General features: G+C 64.8%; 1 protein-coding gene across 3 annotated transcripts; it reads right to left on the bottom strand.

Moving 5' to 3' along the window:
- Nucleotides 1–219: 219 nt before the first annotated feature.
- D2HGDH (D-2-hydroxyglutarate dehydrogenase) lies at nucleotides 220–20,056 on the bottom strand. 3 transcript variants are annotated; one of them, XM_035716850.2, is made up of 10 exons: nucleotides 19,987–20,056; nucleotides 18,664–19,025; nucleotides 14,233–14,290; nucleotides 13,013–13,152; nucleotides 12,141–12,334; nucleotides 11,534–11,702; nucleotides 9,756–9,899; nucleotides 7,249–7,391; nucleotides 5,869–6,034; nucleotides 220–1,178 (listed from the first exon to the last, which is right to left on the bottom strand). In XM_035716850.2, the coding sequence occupies exons 2-10, from the start codon at nucleotides 19,013–19,015 to the stop codon at nucleotides 919–921; spliced, it is 1,626 nt and encodes a 541-aa protein (XP_035572743.2). In that variant the 5' UTR covers nucleotides 19,016–19,025; nucleotides 19,987–20,056; the 3' UTR covers nucleotides 220–918. The 3 variants fall into 3 exon arrangements, with proteins under 3 accessions (XP_035572743.2, XP_035572745.2, XP_048956792.1); XM_035716852.2 differs by lacking the exon at nucleotides 19,987–20,056 and adding an exon at nucleotides 19,562–19,726; XM_049100835.1 differs by lacking the exon at nucleotides 19,987–20,056 and adding an exon at nucleotides 19,428–19,569.
- Between the last annotated feature and the right edge of the window lie 545 nt (nucleotides 20,057–20,601).

Here is a 20,601-nt window from a genome sequence, read left to right as displayed (position 1 = left end):
CCTCCACGCTGCATGTCACCAACACGAACTGCCTGCCTCCCACGTGCAGCCCCAGGAAACCACAGGAGACCAGGCCCACAGGTCTGTCGGGGGTGTGCAGGGGAAGGGGTGAGGCCAGGTCACGGTGTGGGCCCTGGCGTCCTAGTGCTCAGGGGCAAGGCACACAGGCACCTCGCCGCAGACCTCACGAGACCCTCCTGGTAACAGAAGCAGGGAGTGTTGTGACTCGTTCCCATCTTTACTAGAAGTTCAGGGTGGCCAGAAACACAAATGCAACCTGCAGACCTGCCGGGGGCCCCAGGAGCCGCCCCACGACCCAGGGCAACAGGGCTGAGGGGGTCAGGGTGTCGCACGGGCGCCCAGTCCGTAGCCTTATCAACACAAGCTTGTGCACACCGGGGCTTCCCACCCCAGCCTTGCTGATGTTCGACTGCAGCAGAACGACAGATGCGTCTCCGTGGACGGATTGCCACAAACCACCCAGTGAGATATTGCCAACATCTGACAACTGTCTTGGCAACGGATGAGCCTTCCAGAAATCGGGAGAATGATGCCTTCCAGGGCAGAGACCACGCCCGTGACTCACACATGGCCCTGGTCATGCACAAAGCCCCCAGTGACCCAGGCTGCAGGTCAGAGCTGCAGGAGGGCCCCCACGCTGTCCCACGGAGCTCATCACCTCTGTGGAGGACTCGCAGCGTGAGGGACCCTGTGACAGGACCACCCGTCACCCCATCTACAGCAGTAGCCACAGGCAGCGGGAATGCAGCCTGGTCTCCTGAGTGGGCGGAACTGCCTGTCTGGCCCGGCCCAGTCAGGGTGTGCGCGGGAGGCAATCTCCCGGCCTGCAGAGGGGAGGGGAGGGGAGTGGGCCCCTGGACGGAGCCCCACGGAGCCCAGGCCCGTCTGTAGGCCCCGTCAGGCCTGGGCAGGCAGCGTCTTGTAGGGGTTCAGGATGCCCTTGGGGTCCAGGAGGGCCTTGAGCTGCTGCATGAGCCTCAGGGCCGCGGGCGGCTTGCTGTAGTGGAGAGCGTCCTTCTTCTTGAAGCCCAGGCCGTGCTCTGCGCTGACGCTGCCCCGCTGCCCAGCCGTCCACTCGTACACGTAGGGCTCCAGGGCGTCCAGCAGCGACCGGCTGAAGTCCTCAGATGTCACGTTGAGGTGCAGATTCCCGTCTCCTGCAGGGACAGGACCCCGGGTCAGGCTGGGCAGGCTGCGCCCCCTCCTTGAGACCCGGTCCTGCCCCTGCCCTCAGCGGCTTCCCCTGCTCACAGCCCGGGTCCCTGCCGCCGTGGTAAGAGCGACCTGCTGGCGACCGCCGCTCCCCTCCGGGAGGCCTCCCCAGCGCCCCCCTCTACCGCTGGGCCCCTCTGAGGGCGCCCAGCCGACAGTGCGGGCCTTTGCCCGGCCAGACGGAGCCCTGGGGCCGGGCCGCATCTCCCAGCGGTGCCCCGCCCCCGCCCCAGGTCTGCCCGACGCTCTGCGCTCTGGCCTCCCAGGGACACCCCGACGCGCCCTGGCTCCAGCCCTGGCTGCGGGGCCAGGCTGGCTCACGACCCACACGCGCGGGGATCAAGGCGGGCCGGGCAGGGCAGCGGGGCAGCGGACGGACGGCAGGAGGCGGCAGGACTCCGGGAGGCACAGCCGCCGGGGTTCGCGGCCAGGAGGAGCCCGCCCGCAGACGCAGGGCCGCGAGGACGGCGGCGGGGTCCGGGGACAGCCGCCGCCCACCGAGGGGCAGGGGGCTCGGAGAGGCTGGAGCACGGGGAGCAACGGGGGACAGGCCTGGGGCCTCCGCCGGGCCCGGGCTCCTCCTGCCGCCTCCCCCGCGGCTGGGACGCAGGGAGCACGGCGGGCCCCTCCCCCGCTGCACGGAGGGCAGGGCCACCCACGCCCGCGGAGGGGCCTGAGCAGGCCCGAGAAGCGCCGCTGCCCCGCCGAGCACACGAGGGGCAGGTGCAGGGGGCTCCGCCGCTCCTCCCCCCGCCCCGCAGGCCGCGCCAGCCGACCTGGCCGGGAAAGGTCCGCGGCGTCCGGAGCCTCCGCGCAGACGCCCGAGCGCTCGCAGGGCCGGGAGCCCAGAACGTGAAGCACCGGCCCGGCGACGTCCTGCGCCTCTCGACCGGCCCCGCGGACGGGTTCCGAGGCGCATCGCCGCTGGCGAGCCAAGGAGAGGTCACGCCGGTCGGGGCGGGGGTCACGGCGGGGGGACGGCGGGGGACGGCGGGGGCGGCCGGTCGCAGGAACCCCGAGGACCGAGCCAAGCGGAAGGACACGTGCCTGCGACGCGGCGGCAGACGGCGGGCCGCCGGCCCCGCGCACCGAGAGCCCCGATCGCGACCGCCGCGCGCAGGAGATCCGCGACCCTCGCCGCAGGGCCCGCAAGGCTGCCACGGGGACCGAGCCCCACGCACAGCCACGTGGGCACCGCCGCACGGAGCCGGAGACTCGCCGCAGACCCGCGCCGGGATGCGCGCCACCGCGGGGCCTCCTTCCGGGGAGGGCTGCACCCCGGGGCCTGGCTCGTCCAGAGGCGGGGGGCAGCGGGGGGCTGAGGCCAGGGGAGAGCCCACGGTGTGCGGGCAGGACGCCCCTCCCCCCGGGACCGCGGTCCCCTCCGTCCCCCGGCGGACTCGACGGGGCCCACCCACGCGGCAGAGCGCGACCGCTGACCCAAGACTTCCCAGCGACACGGAGGCGGCGCGGGCGCAGCCTGGCCAGGGCGACCCGGGGTCAGCCGCCTACGCTGTCCAGGAGGATCGCGCTCCCGACGGCTTCCAGCTGGGGACCTGAGGCGCGCGGGGCGACCCAGGGCCCCACAGGGAAGCAGACGCGCGTGCGCACCGCCCTAAGCCGCAGGGCTGTGACTCCATCCACGAGCGAGCCTAAGGGAAAGGAGCCGGTAGGTTAGGGAAGCACCGGGGTGGCGGGCGGCGAGGGTCTGCGGCGTGCGTGCGTGACGGGCGGGCCCCGCGGCGTGCGTGCGTGACGGGCGGGCCCCGCGGCGTGCGTGCGTGACGGGCGGGCCCCGCGGCGTGCGTGCGTGACGGGCGGGTCCGCGGCGTGCGTGCGTGACGGGCGGGCCCCGCGGCGTGCGTGCGTGACGGGCGGGCCCCGCGGCGTGCGTGCGTGAAGGACGGGGCCCCGCGGCGTGCGTGCGTGACGGGCGGGTCCGCGGCGTGCGTGCGTGGCGGGTCGCGGAGGGGCCGCCGCACGCTGAAGGAAATAAACGGGGACGGACGGGGGGAACCGCCCTCCGCCCTCCCGTGCCTCAAAGCAGGACGCGGGCGCGCGGCGGCAGTGGCCCGGATGGAGGTGCCCCGCGGGGGCTGCGGGCCCCGCCGCGATCCGCGAGCCCGGCTTCCCCGCACACACGCCGTCCTCGTGGGCGCCGCACGAGCCCGGGCCGGACCCGCGTCAGCCTCCCGCGGGCTCCAGCGTCGGGGGCCGGAGCCGACGGCGGGGCAGGGACGGGGAACGTGCCCCAGGGCGCCGACGCGGGCGCTGGGATCGAGCCCCGCGGGGCCCCTGCGCGGCCCGGCTTCCGTGTCCCCTCCCCGTCTCCGTCTCCGACAAAAGGTTTAAAAGCAGACGAGAGGCGACCCGCGGCTGGACGGAGCGCACCGGGGGGAACGGGAGGCACGAGGACGCCGGGGCGGCGCCGAGGACAGCGATCCTGCGCCCAGAGCGTCGGAAAGGGCCGGGTGCCGCGGCGGGGGGACGGGGCGGGGACTCGGGCGGCGGGGGCGCGGGGCTCCTGGCTGCCCCCCCCCCCCCCCCCCCCCGCGAGCACCGCGGGTCACGCGCTGCCACCGAGGCGGGGCCGCCGGCTGCGGACCGCGGGCCGGGAGCGACTCAGCCGTCCTTGTACAGACCCTTGGGCAACTCTGACCGCCTCGGGCCCCAGACGACGGCCCGGACTGAGCGCCTGCGGGAGCCGGGCGGGGCGGCCTCAGCTCCCGAGGCCGGGAAACGGGGAGCGGAGCGGGCACCGCGGTCAGTGGCCCACACGCCAGCGCCAGACGACGCTGCCCGGTGCGCCCCCAGCCGAGCGCACGGACGCCAGGGCGGCGTGAGCAGGGGCCGTGCTGGCCCGCGGGCCCCGAGCCCCCACGGGTCTGACGAGGACACGGACCCGCGACGTCACGACAGCCGCCCTGGGATCCGCGAGAAGGCGGACTCCTAGGATGAGAAGAGCGGCTGGACGTCAGGGCCCGAGGACCCCGGGCTGAGGACGGCCGAGGGGACCCCAGCGGAGAGCGAGCCCACGTTCCCGGCCAGACTGCGCGACTCAAGCTGCGACCAGGGCGGACGAGAAAAGGCAGGAGGGACAAACCCCAGTGGGATGGAAACGGGGCGCCCACAGGTGCTGACCCAGCGCAGGAGCCAGGGCGCCACAGATGTCGGCGCGCACGTTGGAGGTTTTAGAAGCAATGGACAAACTCCCAGAAAACAAAATGACGGACGGCTCAGAAGCAGGGGAGCGAGGGCAGCCCTGCGCGGGAGAAGACAGTGGCCTGCGGTCAGCCCCCCCCACGACACAAACCCCCAGCCCAGAACCTTCACCGCAGTCCTGCCAGACCACCGAGGCGGCCCTGAGGCCCACCCCTCAGACTCCACCGGCCCAGAGGGAGAGACCACCCCACGCTGCCGGGGGAGTTCACAGTGTCCAGCGTGGACGCAGGGCAGAGACACAGGACGGTGCGGCCTGGGACACAGGCAGCCGCAGGGGCCGGAGGGCGCGCTGGGCTTACCCCAGAACCACAGCCCCCGCAGCAGGGGCCCAGAGGGAACGGCCTTGCTGACATGGGGAGACCAGCCTGGACGCCCACACCCACCCCGCCCCCCCAGACCGAAGAAGCTCTGGCTACACCTCAGGCCACAAGCCTTCCCCATGGGGACGGAGGCTGCCTCAGGGCCCCACCAGGAGGAAGACGGCCGAGGCCCCCAGCTCCCCATCCACAGCCGGCAGCCTTGCCACCTCCACGCCCGCTCAGGTGCCACCTCCCAGAGGTGGCATCTGCCCTGGGCCTCCTCTCCAGCGCCGGGTTGGCAAGCCCCGCGTCCCTGTCCCTGCATTCCCGGGAAGACCAGTCCGACAGCCTGAATGGAGGCCTAACTTGGCAAGCTCCTCCTGCAGGTCCCACTGCCCATGCCGGGGACAGGTGCTGCCCTGCTCCAGGTCAGGCATGCTCTCCCGTCCCCGTCTAAAACTCAAACATCGTCCTCCGTGGGTGAGAAGTATGTGCACGTGGACACGCAGGGTGTGGCGAAGGACTTCGGTGCAGATACTGGGCACCTGGAACCCCCACCATGCTCTGCGTCCAGGGTGCTGGGCAACCCCCTGCTCCCACCCACTCTGGGGGGCACCGTCTGTCACACATCAAGCATCTCAATGCGTCGTGTGCTGACTGGCTCTCAGGAAAGGCACGGCACCAGCTGAGAAAACTATCCTGATGACAAGTCCTGCCACACCAGGTGCTCCGGGGCCCCGGGTGAGCCCCGCCCAGGTAATGCCCCTGTTCCTGCCTACCAAGCCCTCACCCCTTCTCCAGGTCCTTCCCTGCAGACAGGCCAGTGGAGGCTGCGACCACGTGGCTCTGCACCCCCCGGTACACGGGGCTTTCAGATGTCCATTTCCAGGGCACCAAGAATTGGGAGGAACGAAACATCTCCTCCTAGGAATTAATCCCTTAAGACGTAAAGGGGGAACAGGAAGGGGCTCGTGCATACCAGGCCTGGGAAGGGCGCCAGGGCGGTGGCCAAAACACAAACAGGTGCTTTCAGAATACCCCCAGAACCCTGAGGACGACTCGGGGCTCCAGACAACTGGGGTCCCCCGTCACCACCTGACCCAGGGAGGCTCACCCAGGTGGCCGTAGCCCACCACGCGCTTGGCTTGGGAGCCGAGGCGGGCACGCAGGTCGGTCACAAGGTCGTACAGTGTGTCGGTGGGCAGGGAGAGGTCGTATTTGTACACGTAGCCATCCCGGCTCAGCGCCTCCGAGATCCTTTCTCTCAGGGCCCACAGCGCCTAGGGGGTCAGAAAACACGGCAGAGTCAGAGGGGAGGCTGCCACGGGGTCTGCGCCAATGGCCCTTAGGACGTGGCTAGCCTGAGGTGACCGGGAAGGTCACAGGAACTCTGTGGGTAACACAAATGTTCCGTGTTGTGACAGGCATGGGGCTCTGATCCCAGAGTCCGTCCTGGACGAGGCCCCAGAATGTGGCCCCAGCTCGTCCCAGGACACACCGAGGCCCCCTCTCCACGAGGCCAGGGGACACTCTGGGGGACGCGGTGGGAGAGCCCGGTCGGGTTGCTGGCCGGTGAGGGAATCTGACGATGGTAGGGTCGGGGCAGGACGACCCTGCAGGGGGGACGGGGACAGGGCCGCAGAGCTGCGAGGACTGGGGTGCTGGCAGCTGGAGCAGGCTGGTGAGAGGCTGGGGTGGGGGGCCCATCACATCGCTGCCCTTCCAGCAGTGAGGTCACCTGGCAGGGACAATGGTACGGTGGGGACCCAGACCCCAGAAGGATGAGAGTGCAGGCGTGAGGCCCTGCATCCGGAGATGGGGTTGGACTCCCTACGCTTAATATTCACTAAACACACAAGATAACCATGAAAGAGATTTAACGATAAGGTAGAAAAGGAACCCAAAGAGGCCCCTTCTGAGACCCGATCCCCACTCTCCCCAGGAGCGCCCGGAGGCACACAGCCTCTACCACCCCCTGCTGCCCAGCCCCACGCCCTCCCTCAACCCTGCCCTGGCCAGCCGCTCTCTACACTGCAGCCCAAGGACGCCGGCGCACAAACAGGACAGGGGCTCCCGCCACCCCAGGACCCCCACGACAGTGACAGCGGCTCCCACAGGGCGACTCGGTTGGTTAAGCACCGGACTTCTGGTTCTGGCTCAGGTCATGATCTCAGGCTTGTGAGGCTGAGGCCCGTGCTAGGCTCCATACGCAGTGGGGAGCCTGATGTTCTCTGTCTCCTGCTCCCTCTGTGCCTCCCCTCACTCACACACAGCATTCTCTCTTGCAAATAACTTTATAAAAAAGCAAATTAATTAAAATAAGTTAAAACAAAGTTTAATTTAATTTAAAAAATGCCACTGATATTTTGGAGACTCAAAGTATGTTTCCCAAGAGGCAGGGACAACTGCTCACGTTCAGACACACGGCAGCACGTAGACGTCCTGGACAGCTGAGCGTAAGGGAGGCAAGGAGGCGCCAGCAGCACCCACGCACCTTGAGTTTCATCTGGTCCGTGGCAACGGTCCCATCGGTCACCAGGCCGGAGCGCAGGGCCTGCTCCAGGAAGTCATTCAGCTTCTCAGCATCGTGCTCTGCTCTGGAGCCTGAGGTCTCAATGAGAACATAAAACGGACTTTCTGGAAGGCACAAAAAGGAGGATGAGCCGGGCAAGGTGGTCAGACGGAGGGTAGGACGGGTCTGGGTCCGCCTGGCCGAGCATCTCTGATGGCCCCTGTGTGGCTGACAGGGCCCAAGGCCCAGAAAGCAGGAAGATTCTGCTCAGGCTATATTTCCAATGGCTTGAAACACATCTTTCATGGGTGCCTGGCTGGCTCCTCCTGGTTGGAGGAGTGTGTGACTTGAGCTCAGGGCTGTGAGGCCAACCCCCACACTGGGTATGGAGATTACTAAAACAAATAAGCTAAAATAAATAATGATAAATAAAAATAGGTCTTTCACTGGAACAGAAACCATGCTCCCCAGAAACAGGGACAACCCTGAGTGGCACCGTGAGGGCCTCGCCACTGGCACCTGGATGGGGCTGTGGGCAAGGAGCCCCTCTTACCAACTGCAGGTGTCCCCAAGACCACAGGCTAAGGAGAGGCCACCGTGCCTGCGATGGCCCAGGATGCCCACGATGCAGAGCGCCACGTGCAAAAACTACATGCTTTTTACCCAAGATGCCTCTTTTTTAAAGTTTAAAAATAGGGATCCCTGGGTGGTGCAGCGGTTTGGCGCCTGCCTTTGGCCCAGGGCGCCGATCCTGGAGACCCGGGATCGAATCCCACATCAGGCTCCCAGTGCGTGGAGCCTGCTTCTCCCTCTGCCTATGTCTCTGCCTTTCTCTCTCTCTCTCTGTGACTATCATAAATAAATAAAAATTTAAAAATTTAAAATAAAAATTAAAATAATTAAATAATTAAAATAAATAATTATTTAAATAATTAAAAAAATAAAAATTAAAAAAAATTAAATTAAATAAAGTTTATAAAAGTTTATAAAAATAAAATAAAATAAAGTTTAAAAATATTTGCATTAGTAACTGTAAGAAAATTTTAAGCTTGTCCTTTTCTTTAAGGCTACAGTGAATTTATTTGAATTTACTGAAATCAATAAATTCATTCTTCCTTTAAGCACTACAGTAAAAGTGGCTGCCAAAAAAGTACTACGAGTACAGCAAGTCTTTTCCAGATGTTGGCATTTTTCCATGCTGAAATGCAAATTCTGCTCTTTACCATACATCATAGAAAACACCGGGAGCATTTTAATTTCTATGGGCTCCTTTTCCAATTACGAAAGTAAAACATGCTCACATAAGAGGATTTGGCAAACAAAGACAAGTAGAAACAAAAAAACACGTCCCAGCTTGCCAGATTACAGTGGCTGAGCATGTTTGACAGCGCTCCTTCCTGCCTTCCAACCAGTAGAGGAGCTCTGCAGGCTGAACCCTACCCAGGACGGCAGGGGGCCTGGCCTTTGCCCTGAACGTGACCTTAGGAGCAGCTTTCTCACCCGCATGCCCAACGGCCATACAGCACTCCTCCATCCGCCCCCAGAGGCCCTCCCATCCACCCCCGGGGACACCCCATCTTTCCAGTGGTTGTATCAGCTTATTTCTTTACTACTGGACATTTAGATGGTTTCCTAAAAGTAGAACCTACTACAAGGAGGATCTCATTAAAAATTTAAAGCATAAAGATCTTTCCATATTCATGCTTCCTAGGGACAAAGTTGAGATCGCCCCAAATTCCCACAGGGAAGCCACAGCCAACGTTACTGTATTTAGAGACGGGGTCTTCAGGCAGGTGATTACGGTTACTTTAGCTCATAAGGATGGGGCCCTGATCCCACAGGACCGGTGCCCTCCTAGAAAGAGCGAGAGGCACCAGAGATCTCCCCTGCACACAGAGAAGAGGCCACGTGAGCAGACGGCCAGAGGGGTGCCGTCGGCGAGCCAGGACGACAGCCTCGGCAGAAACCGGCCCTGCTGGCCCCTCAGTCTGACACTTCCAGCCTCCAGGTTGTGAGAAGCAAGCGTCCTGTTTACACCCGGAGCCAGGGCAGCCTGCGCTAACCCCCCACTGTTGCTGTAGGGTAGGTCTCTGGTGAAAGTACCAAGATCCACAGCGCAACGTTTCTCGTCTCGAGGTGCCAAATTGCTTTCTGAAACGTTGAGTCGATGCTCCTGTTTGCTGATTTGGAAAGAACTCCCTGGGATCCTTCACGGACCGATGGCTTCTCTCCACTGAAGAGAAGCGGGTCTGGCCAGTGCACTGGGGCTTTTCAGAGACCCTGGAGCTCTGGCACAAACGGCGGCATTGCCTAAACCAGCTCTGGGGGCACATTTATGACAAGCATCTGGCTCTGGTGACGCCAGAGCTGCAGAGATTCTGGCAACCTCCCTGCCGCTCCCCACTCTGTGCACAGAACAGCCTGTGAGCATCCCTACGGCCCAGGGCACCCAGGCAGGGGCGGGTGCTGCCCGCCAGTGGGGTCACTACCTTGCACTGGGCTGGTGAGGTGCAGGTGGTGCCTGACCAGCCACATGCACTCGGCGTCCATGAACTCGTACGCGGACAGGATCTCACCCAGCAGCCCCTTGCAGGTGCTAAAGGTCTGCAGAACCTCGGCGAAGCCTGGACAACCTGCAGAGGCGACAGGACTCAGGCACGGGCGCCAGAACCCCAGCCAGACGCACCCAAGCCCCCCGTGCTGCCGCTGTGCTGGCGAGCTGGGCAGCAGAGCCCTGCCCCGGGGGGCACCCGGCGCCGGTCACCAACAAGCACACGATGGCTGTGACCATCAAGGCAGGAAATGCTCGTCTGAGAACCCACGGGGCTCAGGAAGGTGGGGGGACCAGGGGAGCCGCGGGGCACGTGCAGGCCAGAAACGGGCTCGCTCCTCCCATCAGGGTGAGCACGCAGGCGTCCGGCAGCCCGGCGTAACTCCTTCAGCTTCCCGACGACGAGATGCCGGGGAACCGGCCGTTGAGCGGCCGAGGAGACCTGACCCCGTGCTGGGGAGGGTGTCTCGGGGCCGAGAGGGGGGGGAGGCATGGAGACGCCCTGCTGGCGCCGGGGAGCGTGTCCGCAGAGGGCAAGGCGCCTGCTCTGCTCGCCCAGGAACAGGCAGAGGTCTCACAGCTGGACGCGGGGCTGGATGCGGCAGCCTGGGCCACACGGACCACAGCTGAAGGGAACATGGGTGAACGGAGCCAGAGCGGAAGAAACCTCCCAGAGCGCGACAGGGGTGGAGAAGGTGGAGAGACCGAGAGCACGGACTGCAGGGCTGTGGGCACAGCAGACGGGCAGCTTCTACAACGGACAGGATACCCAGCCACAGGCTCAGGAAGTTCGAAGACCCGAGATAAAAACGTGCATGTCGGCAACATACCCCAAATCAGAAACACCCAGAGAGGAGAAAACCTTTAAAGTGACCAAAGAACAAAACGCCAGAACCCCTGGTGGCAGCAGCAGGCCTCCCAATGACCAGCCGTGTGAGCCGCAGGTCAAGGAAGCCACCTGCAGCCTCCCTTGTGCACTAGTGACAGTGTCCTCTGGGGGAGCTGAAGGTGGGCAGATGGGCCCGGGGTGGGACGACCCCAGCGCCAAGCAGTGGAAACGGCACATTTCATTTGTTTGATGCTAACTGGTCACAGCCAGAGCTCAGAGACGGAGGACCCTGCATCCTGCTGCGGCTCCAGGCACCGCTGACCAGGGAGGCAGCCGCCGTGGTGACCTCGAGAAGACTGGACGCCTCCCCAGCTTCTGCGCTAGTGGAGGACAGGCCCTAACGCTGCCCACCAAGTGGAGGCGAGGCTGGAGGGACTCGGGGGACAATGGAGACACAAGGTCCGTTCAGGGTCTGCTGGCAGCAGGGACCCGGGGGCCAACAGGGAGCCCCGTGGGGTGGAGAGGGCTCCCACACCGCAGCATCACAGGATGCATGGCACGCACTGGTGGGGGCAGCGGGGGCAGGGCAGAGACGGGCAGCGGACGGGCTGGGCAGTGTGTTCCCATGGGTGTGACTGGTCACCCCACGGGGACGAACACACCGAAGTGCCTCCACTTCCCTCAGAATCAGCGAACAAGATGGCGCGGCCGCGCTGAGCAGAGCCCCCGTCCTGTCCCAGACTCCAGGGCACCCCGCCCCAAGATGGGAGAGGCTCTGCTCTGGACTCCGCAAGCACCAAGCCCTGGAAACAGCGAAGCCACGACCGACGGCGAGCCTCCCTCGCGCCCACGGCAGCGCAGCTGGTGCACCCCGACAGCCGGCCTACCGAGGAACGCCACGTTGACCGCCTGGGGCTTGGGAGGACACTGGATGGACACGGCCGTGATGACTCCCAGCGTGCCCTCCGACCCGATGAAGAGCTGCTTCAGGTCATAGCCCGTGTTATCCTTGCGCAGGGTGCTCAAGCAGTTCAGGACGGTGCCATCAGCCAGCACCTAGTGGAGGGGGACAGGAGCCGAGTCCCAGGCACCCTCAGAGGGTGAGCCAGGCCTGAGCCCCCAACCACCCCAGTTGGGTTGAGGGGTGCTGGGGCACCCGGTGACGCCAGGCCCAAAGGTGTCCAATCAGCCGGAGAGGAGGACCCTCACGCCCCCACCCCCAGGGAGCTCAGGGACACAGCAGGGCGGCCCTTGGGGCGGCGGGGGAGAGTCACGGTGTGCCCCACTCACCCCGTGGACTCCGCACCCCCAAGGCGTCCTGATGTCACCCTGTACCACCCCGGCCGTCCCTGAGACCTGGGGACAATGCCCGAGGACACACGGCGTGTGCCAAGACAGGACAAGGCCCTTTGGCAGACCTCACAGCCAAGTGCACTGGCCCCTGCGAAGAGGCTGGGGGACAGAGAGGAAAGGGGGCCAGAGGCCCCAGCTCACCACTTCCAGGCCCAGGACAGTCCCATGAAGCGAGCCGTAGCGCAGGAACCTTAGGCCACCTGCGTTGGTCGCCACGTTTCCCCCGATGTGGCAGCTGCCCTTCGCCCCCAGGTCCAGGGGCATGACGAAGCCCCTCGCCTCCACGTACTGGCTGAGCTCCTCCAGGATGCAGCCCGCCTGGCACACCAGGGTCCCTGCCGAGCAGAGGAGCTGCCGTGGGTGCTCTCAGCTCAGGACAAGCTGGGAGCCTCACCGCGGGGGCTCTGTGGGGGTTAGCCGCCGGGGGGGCATCCCCCTCGGAACCTGGACCCAGGAAAAGGAGCGTGTCCCCCAGAAGGTACCTTTAGGATTTACCACGAAGAAGAAGAAAAACACATACAGCCAAGGTAGAAAAGAATCCTCACGTGCACACACTCTCGCTTGGGGAAACCAGGGAAAGCATGGCTGCATGGCTGGGGCCCCTTGAGCAGGGGTGATGTCACTACCAGGGCACATGTGACAAGCCTGAAGACGCTTCTCCTGTGGGACGCTGCTGGCCTGGAGCTTTGGGGCCAGGGCCCCCAGCATGGAGAATGACCTGCCCCAGGTGCCCAGCTGGGAGGCAGTGCTTCGGGGTCCACCAGGCGGGCAGCGCGCCCACACTTCCCTGCACCCCACCCTTTATGTCCCACTTACGAGGGACAAGGGCCGTCCAAGCCGAGTCAGAGGGGCTGCAGCAACGGCCCCGCCCCCACCTCAAGCCCACGGCACAAGTCACCCAGTGACCCTCTCAACTGCATCCAGGGCAGACGCAGGCAGCAGGCCTGGCACAGAGCAGGGCCTCTCCCTCCCGGGCGTGGTCCCCCAGCTGCGTGGCTGCAGCACTGGCTTACCAGACACGCTGTGGAAGCTGATGACCTGGTTCATCAGGGCAGTGGACAAGATGATCTCATCGAAGACGGGCACGCTGCCCCCCACCATGCCTGTGTTGCCCCCCTGTGGGTTCACGGCCAGGTTCCTCTCGTGACAGTACCTGGGTGAGCACGGGACGGGCATCAGGGCGTTCCTCCCTACACCTGCACGGGCATCCCCGCAGGGCGAGCCCACCCAACCCCGAGTCCTCTTTCCCACGCCCATAGCCTCGATGGGGGGGCCCCCCAGGCGGCAATGGCTACCACAAAACTGTGCTCAGCGATGAGGCTGGCACTTTCCCAGACCCTGGATGGGGTGGCACACAAGGCCCTAACATCCTAGGAGGCCACTCTCTAGGTGCCAAGACCCCAACGGAGGGCCCGGGTGGGTAAGGATTTGGAGAAACGCTGTGCCTGCTCCTGGGAAGAAGGCTGTGCGGGCACATCCCATGAACCCCGTGAGCCGGCAAGCCTCCGGCCGTGGCCCCTACAGGAAGTGCGTGTGCCCCGTGTTCCTGGGCTGGGGCTGTTCCACGTTCATGTAAAACTGGACGGCACCTGCGCATGGTCTCTGGTACACTGCAGAGCGCTGGTGGGGTGGACCCTTCCACGCGTTAGACACGGTGTGGAAGAGATGACATGGGTGCACCCAGAGCGTACGACGGCTCAGTGGGTCAGACAGGCGGGCACCATGTGATCCCTACGTGGAACTCAGGCGAACAAAACAGACCCGGAGCACCAGAGGCCGCTGGCGGGGCGCGGCACCGAGGACGCAGACTTCAGCTGTAAGCAAGTCCCAGCCACAGGGCACGGCACCCGACGGGGACAGGGACGCCGAGGTCACCAGCGGCACAGGATCAGGGGCTCATGCGTCGGAGGACAGACCACGACAGCAGCCACCAGGCCCATGGGAACTGTGGCACGAAGGCCGAGGCCCTAGGAGCGGGCGCAATACGGCCGAGCGGGAAAGAAAGCGCTCCCAGCACAGACACCACGTTATGGCTTACTGGCCGCGCACACTAGCGGAGGGGACACTGGTGGGGGCTGCCTTTGGAGGGAACACAGCACTTGGTCATTTTTCCCTTTACGGCTCTCTGTTTCCCAACTTTTCTAGAATAGACCTGACGGTGGATTGTTGGCAAGGAGAGGCCGACCCCCCTCCCTGACGGGCGCCCCCAGCAGCCACCAACCACCTCCCGTACCTGAGGATGTGAGCCACCTCCTCCGACGTCCGGGGCCGCAGCAGCACTCTGCTACAACCTGCAACACCGAGGAGCACGTCACACATGGCAGCTGCGTGGGTCTCCGCTCCGGAGAGAGGACTCCCTGGCCTCCGTGAGGCGACCTGCTCGGCCAGGTTACCAGCCAGCCCGCAGACCCCAGCAACCCGGGCAAGACCTCCAAAGTGGGCCTGGCCACGGACGGCAGGGAGGCCATGGCAGGGACGTTGAGGCCCGTGCCCAGAGCAGGGGCACCGCCTGGCTGCCTGCTGGGAGCAGCTGCTGCCCCTGGAGCTGCATGTCTGTCACGGGGAGCCACTTGAGCCTGGGCGAGCATCCTGTCGAGGTTCATGCTGGCACCCAGCACAGCAACCGATGACCAGCTGTGCCCCCAGAGGCCCAGGGTGGTTGCCCAACGGCCACGTCCCAAATCCATGCCTCCACCCATGGTTAGCGGACCTCCCACCACGTCTCATCAGAGCAGTGTACTTGTGACTGACGGGATGCCGGACGGGGCCAGCGGGGGCCCTGGACGCCCCCCGGGACAGGCGGGCTCGCTCTGCCCTGACTTCGTTGCACGTACAGAGGCGGGTGTGGGGCCTCCAGGAAGGCGCGAGCACAGGCCCCCACGGCAGCCACTTCTGCCTCGGCTCTGAGGTCTGGTGCGGTTCTTACCTCGTGCTTGTTGTAGGAACAGGTAAGTTCCAAGTAGTTATGATCCTTGTTTTAAATACGATTTAATCACCTCTTTAAATAACTTTCAACAACGGCTGTTTCACAACTGGCCCGACACAGGATTCTCACAATTCTCAGGAACGAGCTACCCTGAGCCGGGGCCGGCCAGCTCCAGCTCACGCCCGCCCCGAGCCTCCGGGAGGCCTCGGGATCGTGTCCACCTCAGGACACGGGCCCCAGGGAGGCAGCCACGGATGTGCTGCTGCTCCACGATGGCGCGGCCGATTGGGACGTGTGGCAGGAGGTAGGGAGGGAGCATCCAGGCAGCTGGCCCCGGGGCTCACTGAAGTCCACGTGCGCCCGGTCTCCCCCTCCTCGTGCTCGTGGAGCCTCGGAGGTTGACGGATGGACTTCGGGAACAGAAGGGGAAAGGCCTCGGTGCAGGAGAAGCAGAGCCAGGGCTCGGGAGGGGCAGGGGCTCTGCTTCCCCGGCCTCTGCTCTCCTCCCGCCGGAAGGCAGACGGAGCAGAGTGGGGGAGGCCTTCCAGGGCTGTGGCCAGCACAGCAGGAGGTGGCTGGGTGCCGCTCCCGCCTTGCCCCTCCTGGGAGTTGGGGACTCCCCTCCAGGGGAGAGGAGTGTCCTGAGCGGGGGGGTGGGCAGTCGGGGTAACAAATACAGGAGGGTGATGGAGAACACCCTGGGTCAGCAGGTCGTGCAAACAGGACATCCAGCAGGCCAGGACGGAGGGCGTTTCCCTGCACGGGTCCCGGGACGGCTCCGACAGCGCCCCCCGTGCCAGCAGCACCTCCCGGACGTTGTCCTCAGCCTCCTTCACTGCCCCACTCCCGGCGGATGCTTCTATCCCGGATCTTAAATGTTCTCCTCTGCTACCCTCTGTCCCTCTGGCAGCTGGCTGTGAGTCACGTCCTCGCACAAATGAACATTCTTCCCACAACGTCTGTCGCATGTGTGAGTCTCACCCACGGGGGTCACGACCTCAGGATCTGGAAGATGTGCACCTGCCTCACGCTCTGACACTCGGCCTGTGCGTCTGCCAAGGACTTCAGCTTGGAGCTCAGCGAAGACCTCCTTCCCCGCCAGACCCACGGGGCCGCCACCTTGGCTTGCTGTGCGCCTACCTGAAGTCCGTGATTCTCCTGAAAGCCATTTCTCACTCGATTTCCATCAGACGAACCAGGTTTGCCCTTGGGCCCCGGTCCTGTAGGACAGCACAGTCCCGCGAGGCTCGCTCGGGGTGCCACAGGGCTTGGGCTACGAGGGCACGCTCCCGCGGCACGGTCTGTCACCTGCCACAGCAGGCAAGGCCCCCCTGCCGTCCTCCGGCAACCACAGCACCCACGGCCGGGGCCGGGTTCGTAAGCAGAGCGTGTGGAAACCGTTTGATACCGTTCGTTTGCTGTGGCTGCTTTCAGACAACTGGACTGTGGCAGAGACCGAGTGGCTGCAAGCCTCCAACCTTCCCCGTCCGAACCTCCGCAGGACACGCTGACCCCGGCACGTAAGACTCTCACCTGCCTCTTCTCTCCCAGCGGCCTGCCCTCACCGCATGCCAGCTGCTCAGGCCCAGGGGCACGACATGCCACCCAGGGGATCCCACACTGCATCTGGCTCCCCAGGCGCGGGGAGTGACTTTCCAGCCCACTCGCCCCAGCCCTGCGCACCCATCTCTCACACGTCTCCCCCGTCCCATGGACCCCAGCTCCCACCTGCCACCCCTCCATGCACACACCTGGGCAGCGCCCACCTACTTCTGCACATGCCCCTGAGACCGTGGCCCTTCCCTGGGCCCTCCACGCCCACACCCTTTTCCACCATCCCCCATTTCTCACCATGCTACCAGTTGTCCCCTCACGCAGATCATTCCCATCATCCGACAAACCTGCTGCACTGGCAGGCTCATCCGAAACCAACACCAAAAAGGAAATAACCTCTCCTCTTGACCCCATCCCCACCTCCCACCTCTCTGTCGCCCCTTGACGGCACCATGCATCCACCAGATGGGGGGTCACGTCCACCACCCAAGACCCCACAAGCGGCTCCAGTGGCACAGGTGTCCCTTTCACGTTATGGACAATCTCCTGCTACGGTCTCCCACACAGCAGCTGCACCTGACCTGGTGCCCACTGGTTCCCCCTCCCTTCACACGGCTCTAGCACATACTGCCCCTGGTCCTCCTGGGCCCCGGCCACACCTGCTCGGTCCCCCTGGCTGGTGCCTGCCAGCGCCCGCTGACCACAGCAGTCACCAGCCTCCTCAGGACACCCGGTCACTGTGTGGACCCTGCCCTGGACCAGCAGGCTTCACAGCCCAACGGCCCCCGGCCCATGTCCATCTGGACTGCTCCAGACTTTGGTTTCCCCAACAGACCCGCTCTTCCTGCCATTTTGCTCAGCAGACGGAAGGCCAGCTCAGGCCCAGGGTCCCTGCACCCTTGCTCCTCTGACACCCCATTACCCATCAGCAAATCGTAGATTCTTCCTTCTGCACACAGAACCCCATATCTTCCCCGAACACCCCCTCGAAGATTCAGGCTCTCCTCCTTGCTTCCACAACTGGGCCATGAGTGCCTGTCCCCGACATGGCAGGCACAGTCAGGCCACGGGCCCGCTGCCCAACAGCTTGGGGGAAATGCCAGGACTCACAAGACCCCGACTCTCTGACCTCCCCCTCATGCATCTACTCCAGCTGCACGTGGGTCTCTGGGCTCCTCGAACACACCAAGCACGGCCTTGCTCAGAGGCTTCACACACCCTTCCAGGTGGCTTCCCCAGGCTCCAAGGACACAGCCTGCGCTGGGGACTCTCCTGGGCCCCCGTGCCGCGCTCATGCTGCTGCCCTCGGGTGAGCCTCCTGCGCATCTTCATGTTTGGGACCCCAACTCTGCACTCAGTGCAGACACTAAAGTTTAGGGAGTCCACCCCTGAGCAAATGATCGGTTGGACAAGATTTTTTTTTCTTTTTGGACAAGATATTTAGTAACTGTTTCCATTTAAAATGAAATCCATTTTTAAGAAAACTGTGAAGTCTTTTACTAGCTGTTTTTTCTATAGAACTCCAAAATCAAAATGTTAAATGATCGTAATCTTAGGCATCTTTCTCCCCAAAAGAAAGCCACATAAAGGGTTATTTTGACAAAAGTTCAACAAACTACTCCAACAGACGCCCCTTGGGACGATGCTCTGCAGTGAGTCCTGTGCATTCAGAGAAAAGCAAGCCCCGTGCGGCCCTCCTGAGCTCAGGGTGAGGGAGCCAGGAGGGGCCGTCCACGCAAGCACACACAAGGACAGACCGTCTAGCCTGAGGCTTCCAGGAAGAGCCCTCAGGAGACAGCGACCCCCTGCCCAGCGTCCCCATCCCAGGGACAGCTCCCACCTGCTTCAGAAGCTCCATCCCAGTTTGTGGGACTGGCACTCAGGCAGCAGTGCAGAGCCACGATGGGGCCTGCTGTGGCTGGAGGCGGTGTGGTCCCATATGACAGCAGCACCGAGCATGACACACAGCCCTCAGAGGGCCCGGGCTATGTTATCTGTCAATCTGCAGATCTCCCGCACTACTACTAAACTTATCTAAACGTTGTTCTCAGAACACGTTAAAGCCACGATGCAGCTTTTCTTCAGCCTAAGGAGGTGCCTGCGCCAGTGACCCCACGCTCCTGTGCCCAACGCTCCCGCATGCCCACCCTCCTGAAGCACAAGTGTGAACAGACCCTCCCTCACCTCGGACTGTCCTCAGCCAGTCCACATTCGAAGCTGCCAGCACCTCTGTGTCTGTGACGACTCTGCCAGGGATGATGCGTTCAAAGGCGGCCAGGTCGGCCTCAGACGGCGTGGAGAAGGGCAGCCGCTTCACGGGGTAGCGCTCCTGCGTCAGCGCCACCTCGGGGCCGCTGGCGGGTGTGGAGGAGCTGCGTCTGCAGACTGGGGGGCTGTTGCCCACGGCCCCCCAAGGGCCGAGCGGTCTGGGGATCGTGGATGCCCATGTTCTGCGCTGCACAGAGGCTCCCCGAGCGCACGCCGCCTGCCATTGGAAGAGCCGCAGAGGCTGCCGGGGCACCAGACGGCGCAGCATCGCTCTTGCCCTAAAAAGCAAGTAATAGGACCTGTAACTCTGGCGGACTAAGACCTAGGCGGAGCTAAGCACTTGTGCAGAGAGGGAGCCCAGTGCGGCCCAGGGGCAGGTGGGGTCCAGGAACAGGGGCGTCTTCCAGGGTGAGGCTGCAGGCGACAGAGGCGCTGGGTGGGCTGCCCTTGAGCCTGACCCGCAGGGTTGTCCTCCTGGGAACTCCCTGAACTGCCATCACTGCTTGGGGGCTGGCTGGGGACGGGGCTGGGGGGCCTGGCTGGGGACAGGCTGGGGGCCGGCTGGGGGGCTTGGCTGGGGCCGGCTGGGGGGCCTACCTGGGGGCAGACTGGGGGCATGGCTGGGGGAAGGCTGGGGGGCCCTACCTTGGGGGCAGGCTGGGGCACCTCCCAGTTCTAACCTTTGTGGTAACATAGCTCCTTTAGCGCCTTCTGCTTTGGGGCAAAACCAGGGTATAAGGCACTGAAAGGGCCGGATGCCACTGAGTTATACAACTTAAAGTGGTAGAAATGGTAAATTCTAGGTTTTACGTACGTGTTGTCACACGTTTAAAAAGTACAGAAGTGAAACAGGGTGAGGAGCTCCCCTGGCTGCAGGCGGGCACCGCCCCGTACCAGCTGCCCCTACGGCCCACCCTCTGCGGGCACCCGCCGGGCCGAGCCGGCACCTGGGGCAGCGCGGCCGCCAAGTGAGCGGCCTCCGTGGGGGACGCGGCCGTCGGGGCAGCCGGGGCGAGAGCCGGACCCACCCCCGCGCCGGGCAAGGGACGCGGGAAGGGACGCGGGCCCCGGGCTCGCGCTCAAGGACGGGCCGCTTGGCCGCCCCCCGCCGCCCCGGATCTCGCGCTCGCCCCCGCCGCCCCCGCCGCCCCCGCCGCCCCCCGCCGCCCCCCGCCGCCCCCCGCCGCCCCGATCCCCCGTCACCGCCCAGAGCCCCGGCGGCCGCGCGCGCGCACTCACGTCCGCGCCCCCGGCGTCGCAGGCCCGAGCCAGGGCCGACTGAGCCTGCGCACCGGCGCCGCTCCCGCCCCGCCCCGCCCCCGCGACCCCGCCCCGCCCCCGCCCCGCCCCCCAGCCGGCCCCCCGCGCCCGCTCTCCCGCGCCCCCAAGGGCCGGCCGTGCCGTGGCCGCTCTGACTGCCCCTTTCCTCGCCTGCTCCAGGGCTTATCCCCGGAACTCGGCTCCCCAGGGGCCTCTGGCTCCTCCCCGCCCAAGGCCCCCCCCTGCCCTGCCCTGCCCTGCCCTGCCCTGCCCTGCCCTGCCCTGCCCCTGCCCCACCACAGGGCAGACAGCCCGGCGGGGAGCGCACGCAGCACAGGCTGGGCCGCAGACCCGCGAGGTCAGCCGCCGCCTGAGCTAAGGTCCAGGCCCGGGACCCCACTCCCAGGCGGGAGGCAGAGGCGTGCCCTTTGACCTGTGGTCTGTGGGGCCTGCAGGGCCCAGGGCCCTGAGGAAGACAAAGGCAGGACCCGATGGGTGTTCCTGGAGCATCACCCCAGGAATGGCTCCCAGCCTCATCACATGCCCTCGGGGGAGCCGCCGCAGGACGGCCTGGAGGTCCCGGCGGGGTGGGTC

This window comes from Canis lupus, chromosome 25 (genome assembly GCF_003254725.2).
Source record: "Canis lupus dingo isolate Sandy chromosome 25, ASM325472v2, whole genome shotgun sequence".
Classification (NCBI taxonomy): domain Eukaryota; kingdom Metazoa; phylum Chordata; class Mammalia; order Carnivora; family Canidae; genus Canis; species Canis lupus.
Note: the sequence above shows the minus strand (reverse complement) of the source record. Positions and strands in the feature narration are given on the sequence as shown.